The sequence below is a fragment of the Mus caroli genome, chromosome 3, assembly GCF_900094665.2.
Source record: "Mus caroli chromosome 3, CAROLI_EIJ_v1.1, whole genome shotgun sequence".
NCBI classification, from domain to species: domain Eukaryota; kingdom Metazoa; phylum Chordata; class Mammalia; order Rodentia; family Muridae; genus Mus; species Mus caroli.
The window spans coordinates 51,936,626-51,942,373 of record NC_034572.1 but is presented as its reverse complement, the minus strand read 5'-3'; the positions used below and the strand labels follow the sequence as shown (position 1 = coordinate 51,942,373).

Genomic DNA, 5,748 nt, shown 5'->3' with positions numbered 1-5,748 from the left:
AATGGGTGGATAGGGAAGTGGGGGGGCGCTATGGGGGACTTTTGGGATAGCATTGGAAACGTAATTGAGGAAAATATGTAATAAAAATATTTAAAAAAAAAAAAAACCCTTCTACTTACTTTAATAATCTTTGCCTGGTATTATTTTATGCTTTTCATTTAGCTTATGAAAATAAAAAAATATTTTCACAAAAAAAAAAAAAATTGTTGTATCTTAAAAAAAATACTATTCCTTCCTTTTTAAAGACTAAAAGGGATAACATTTTAACTATAATATATTCTTATATACTTAAAAACCCTTAAAGTTCTCTATTTTGGTCTAACTTATTTCCCAAATCAATACCAGAGAAACAAATATATATGATGACATCAGCAACACCCATCACTTTATAGGCTGTAGAGAGCTCAGAGGTTAAGAGCACTTGTTCTTGCAGAAAACCAGGATTGCAGAGGAGCTGAAGTCTTTTGTTGACCTCCAAGGTTAGTAGGCATACAAACACTGTAAATACATACATGCAGGCAAAACATTCATAAAATCTAAAATGTCTTTAAAATTGCACTTTAAAGCATTTATTTACCAATTTTGCATTTTTTTCTGGATGAACGATTTCAAACACGCTCCAGTTTTCATGTCATAAAGTTGTAGGTTAGGTGTCCCAGCAGTGCCATCTTTAGAAGCTGCAACAAAAATATTTTATAGTGATTGTCTTCTAAAATTTGTTAAGATTTGACTCTTACAAAAGTCTTGAATAGGATTAATAATATTAAATAAAAAAATTGCCTTCAATCAACTTTCTTTCCTGTCTTTGTAAAGGAGTTAGTCACTCATTGCTAAAAACATGTTTGAATGAAAGCCCCACATCTCTAAAATGATAAGTTATGATGTTTTAAGACTTGAGAGATTTATTAATTCTGACATATATTACTGTCACAGGGATCAAGTCATGAAGGTTTGTACCTATAGATCATAAAAATAAAGTTATTTATGATTCTCCACGTTTTTTTTTTTTTGGTTTTTCGAGACAGGGTTTCTCTGTATAGCCCTGGCTGTCCTGGAACTCACTTTGTAGACCAGGCTGGCCTCGAACTCAGAAATCCACCTGCCTCTGCCTCCCAAGTGCTGGGATTAAAGGCGTGCGCCGCCACCACCACTCGGCAAACACAAGTCTTTTTAATGAATGATCTTTTGAAAAAAAATGTTGTTTATTTAAGAGGTCTCACTATTTTGCTCTGGCTGTCTTGGTCCTATGTAGACCTGGCTGGCCTTTTTACTTAAGAGATCCACCTGCCTCATTAGTCATGTTTATATTCTGTATATCCATACTATGTCCATATGTTTCTACCTACAGTGCTTTCAAGTATCCTTTATTTTGCATAATGGAGTAGAAACATAGATATGGCAATGGCAGCAATTAGGATAACAAAAGCTGTAAGGAGCTTTCTTAAAGTAAGAAGGTTAACGTCCTTAATTACTTAATGTAAGCAAAGGCTGCACACTTATTAAGATTGGCAATGAGAATGATTGATTGTATATTCAGGAAAGTATGAACAAAATTTTGTGCTGATTTTTCTGTGATATCTCAAGCAGTAAAAGTTATAGTCACAGTAAAGTAAGTACTTACTTAGTTAAAATGAAAAAGTGGGGGTGGCGGATGTAGCTCAGTTGGTAGAGTGTTTGCCTAGCATGCATGAAGCCCTGGGTTTAGACTGCAGCACCACGTGGATGGGGCATGGTGGTATACACCTGAGATCCCAGCAGAGATGCAGAGAGGAAGATCAGAAGTTCAAGGCCATCCATGATGGCTTAAGGGACGTGGCTCACTTGCAGTCTAAGTCATACACTAAGATCATATTCCCTGCAGATGGCTGGGTGTGTGTATGTGTGTATGTGTGGGAGGTTTCTGCTTGACCTTAAATTACCATTTTCCAAAGTTATAAACCTAGTTTTTCTCCCTCCAAATATAATTGCTCCTGCTAGAATGTTTTTATGAAGGGAAAATACTTACTAGTGTAAGGCTGCCACGTTGCCAGGACAGTGTTATTTGGTGAGAATTCCAGGCAAACTGCTTTTGGGAGGTCGAAGGAGTGCAGTAGTCCCTTGTTAGCGACACTGATTATATTTACTCTGGTTTCAAAAGAAAATACTTCAGCAAAATTACCATTTCATAACAGCCAGCTCTAACCAAAACATTTCAAATACAGAACACTCCCAATTGTTCACTTTTCATAACCACTTTTCAGGAAGTTTCAAGAAATACCAAGGCAATACTTTAACTTTAAAGAAAATGTAAAATTTACCCCAAAAGTATTGAGAAATAGTACAGAATTAGCAGAAAGATCCACAAGTGATAGGACTTCCAATGGAGCCAGCACATGGCTAGGCTGCAGGAAAGCTAAGGGTCATCAAATCAAAGGGAGAAAGAATGAAGAATGGAGAAGCCCGCTTTCTAAATGTGAACGCATGGTTGTATTCGTTGGGGGAGTCTGTAAGCAAGTCTATTAAAATCTCAAAAGCGGTCTAACATATAGGCCTGTTAAGAATTATGGTGGTGTAATAATGACAAAATGGCAGGAGTCACAGAATAAAAGTAGTTCCCCATTGCTCCAAATTGTCTGCTTCCTAGATAACCCAGGCACAGGCCAAAACACTTCCTGCAAATCTACGTGAATCTTCACAAGCATCATTATGTTGATTTTATAAACAAATTCACTTAGACTTAAAACCAGGTCTGATGGCTCTTCTGGCCTCCAAGGGAGTACACACATGGGACACAGATGCATGTGGGGGCAAAACATCCATAACACACATATATATATGTAAATAAAGATATAATTGAAAAGAAACTGAGCTGGGTAAACTGGCACACGCCTTTAATCACAGCACTCAGAGCAGAGGCAGGTGGATCTCTGTGAGTACCAGGCCAGCTTGGTCTACATAGTGAGTCTGAGGATAGCCAGGGCTATGTAGAGAGACTCCGTCTCAGTAACAAAACAAAACAGAACACCCTTAACATTGTGGCTAAGATTATACTGTTTATATATAATGGAAATATTTTATAGTTTGAGTTAATAACTTAAAAAGTGAATCAACTAATTTAACAGTCTTTAATGGTTAATCACATTTGATCTGACTTTTAGAAGATTTTATAATATATTACCACTATAAAAAACTGTTCAATTCATATTTCCAGGCTAATGCATATAGTTTTTTCTCCTTTGAAAAGTCTAACAGTATAACCATAATGTAGTTGAAAACAAAAGAAAAATAAGGAACAAATGGTTGAACATTTTTTTGTTATGTGAAATATTGTAGTGACTTTGTGAAAAATTCAAAAGAACTGGTTTTAAGAAAAATATGACTATTTAAATATTTTCTTATAAGATCAATTTTGTAATCTGATACCTTATATAGTATAAATTATACTAATCATTCTTTTGAATAATTTCTATGCTTCTATATACAAGAAAACTAATACTAAAACTTTAGTTACTGATTTAACAGCAAAAATACAAAATATCTGAGTCCAAAGTTAACAAGTGAAAAAATAATTATTTTCTAAATGGTAGTAGTAAATTTAAGAATCCTAACCAGTAATTTAGAACACTATTTTAAATAACTTTTGCTTTCCTCAGTAATAATTTTTCTCACAGTAATTTTTAATTCTAAGTCACTATATAATTCAATTTATGGCATATATAAAAAAAATCTCGAAGATGTTCAAAGTACTCTCACTACATGTGACAATAAAAGACAGGCTTTACCATGATAACAGAATACATGTATCTCTAATCATGCCAGCTATGGTTATATTCATGCTGCACAGAAAATTTTCGACAAATGGACACTAACTTTTCTCCATTGCTCCAGGCAAACAATGTCCCATCCTTACTAAAAGTGTACACTTTGCAATTTCTTCCAGATTCTCTGAAAAAAGAAAAATTAAAAAGTATTAGTAATATTTCTTAAAAATCTGATTAAAATGTCTACAATCAATTAATTCAATGAATGCACAAATTTTAGAAAATATTCCAAAATGTTTTTGTCTATTTAAATATTTTACCTTTTAAAAATTAATGTCAGCAACCATTGTAAAGCATGCAAGAAACTGGTTTCATGCAAGCAGAACAGCCTGCAGGACTGTGTCCTGAAGTACTGGGTGCGGTGCTTCTGCAATCCCAGCACGCGGGAGGCAGAGGCAGGCAGATCTGAGTTCGAGGCCAGCCTGGTCTACAGAGTGAGTTCCAGGACAGCCAGGCTACACAGAGAAACCCTGTCTTGAAAATTAAAAAAAAAAAAAAAAATTAAAGCCCCTATAGACTCATGGATTTGAACATTTAGTCATCAGAGAGTGTCCCTACTTGAGAAGGACTAGGGGGTGTAGCTTTATTAGAGGAATTGTGTCACTGGAGTTGGGTTTTGAGGTTTCAAAAGCCCAAGAAAGGTCCAGTGTCCCTCGCTTCCTGTTGCCCGTGGATCCAGATGTAAATGGTCAGCTCCTTCCCCAGCACCAAGTCTGCCTGCATGCCACCATGCTAAACATGGACTAAACCTATGAAACTGTAAGCAAGCCCTCATTAAATGCTGTCTTTTATGAGCGTTGTAGTGGTCATGGTGCCTCTTCATAGCAACAGAACACTAAGTCTCCAAAGAAGCCAAACAATAAAACTGAATGCATAATGAAACAGTGGTGGAAAGAATGCCAACAAAGACTAAAAGGCCCCTGCATCTGAAAGACTGCACTCTCCCATCAATTTCTCTATGTGGAGACTTAATATATACAAACAATACACAGGCCTCAGGAAGTCAGTGGCTTCTGTATGTCATCTGTGAAATATGACCCGTGTCAACATTCTAGCAAGGAATGAAAACACTAAGTACTGTAACTCTACTGGAAAGTGGATGTAGCCACTGGGAATCCATCCATGACAAGGAAGACCTAGCCCGACATAAATGTGTGTGAGTAAACATGAGTCTACTGGTGTGGTGACATTAAATAAGAACTTTGTGGCAGATTTCAACTGCTAAGTAACAGTAAATACACCAAGAACTGACCAACACAGCCTTTTAAAACACGACATCATTGATTTACCTTAAGATATTTTTTGCTTCTGTTTTCACAAAATGGTAGCTTATACTCACTTTACAGACAATGAAACTTACAAAATATTTTTCCCACAAAAATAACTATGAAAAATGTCTCTTGTCCTATCACAGTACAACGTATTCTCCAACCTTAAGAGAGAAAATTTCTATTATCTTTATTGATGCCAACCTACTCTTATCTATCATCCTCATTTTTGACTCCATAATTTACCCTCATTGTTATAAACATATTTGTTTATTGAGACAAAGTTTTTCTGTGTAACAGTCCTAGCTGTCCTCAAACTCACAAGAGATCCTCTTGCCTTTGCCTCCCAACCAAGTGCTGAGGTTAAAAACTAATTCTTTTTCTGTTGTTGTTGAGATTTTATTTTTACTTTTCTTGAGGCCTGCCTCCCTAGCATAGCTGTAGCCATGCTATTTCATACTGTTGGTGTAATATGCTTGCCAGTCATTGATGCAAAAACTATCTTGATTGAGAGCAAAGTCATGCTGACCATATACTCTGTTATGTTCTGTATATTATGAGGTCTTTTAATTTAAGAAGTTCTGTGGGCCGGGCGTGGTGGCGCACGCCTTTAATCCCAGCACTTGGGAGGCAGAGGCAGGCGGATTTCTGAGTTCGAGGCCAGCCTGGGCTACAGAGTG

The 5,748-nt window shown here is 36.3% G+C and overlaps 1 protein-coding gene across 2 annotated transcripts in view; it reads right to left on the bottom strand.

Annotated features, from left to right (window-relative positions):
- Positions 1-5,748, bottom strand: part of Eif2a (eukaryotic translation initiation factor 2A) — a 35,469-nt gene that overhangs the window by 18,791 nt on the left and 10,930 nt on the right. Inside the window, exons 3-5 of one of the 2 annotated variants that reach the window (XM_021157233.2) lie at positions 3,850-3,924; positions 2,006-2,124; positions 578-677 (exon numbers count right to left, since the gene is read on the bottom strand). In XM_021157233.2, the coding sequence (XP_021012892.1) occupies positions 578-677; positions 2,006-2,124; positions 3,850-3,924 (294 nt within the window). The remainder of the gene's footprint in view (positions 1-577; positions 678-2,005; positions 2,125-3,849; positions 3,925-5,748) is intronic. The other variant, XM_021157234.2, reaches the window with a different exon arrangement.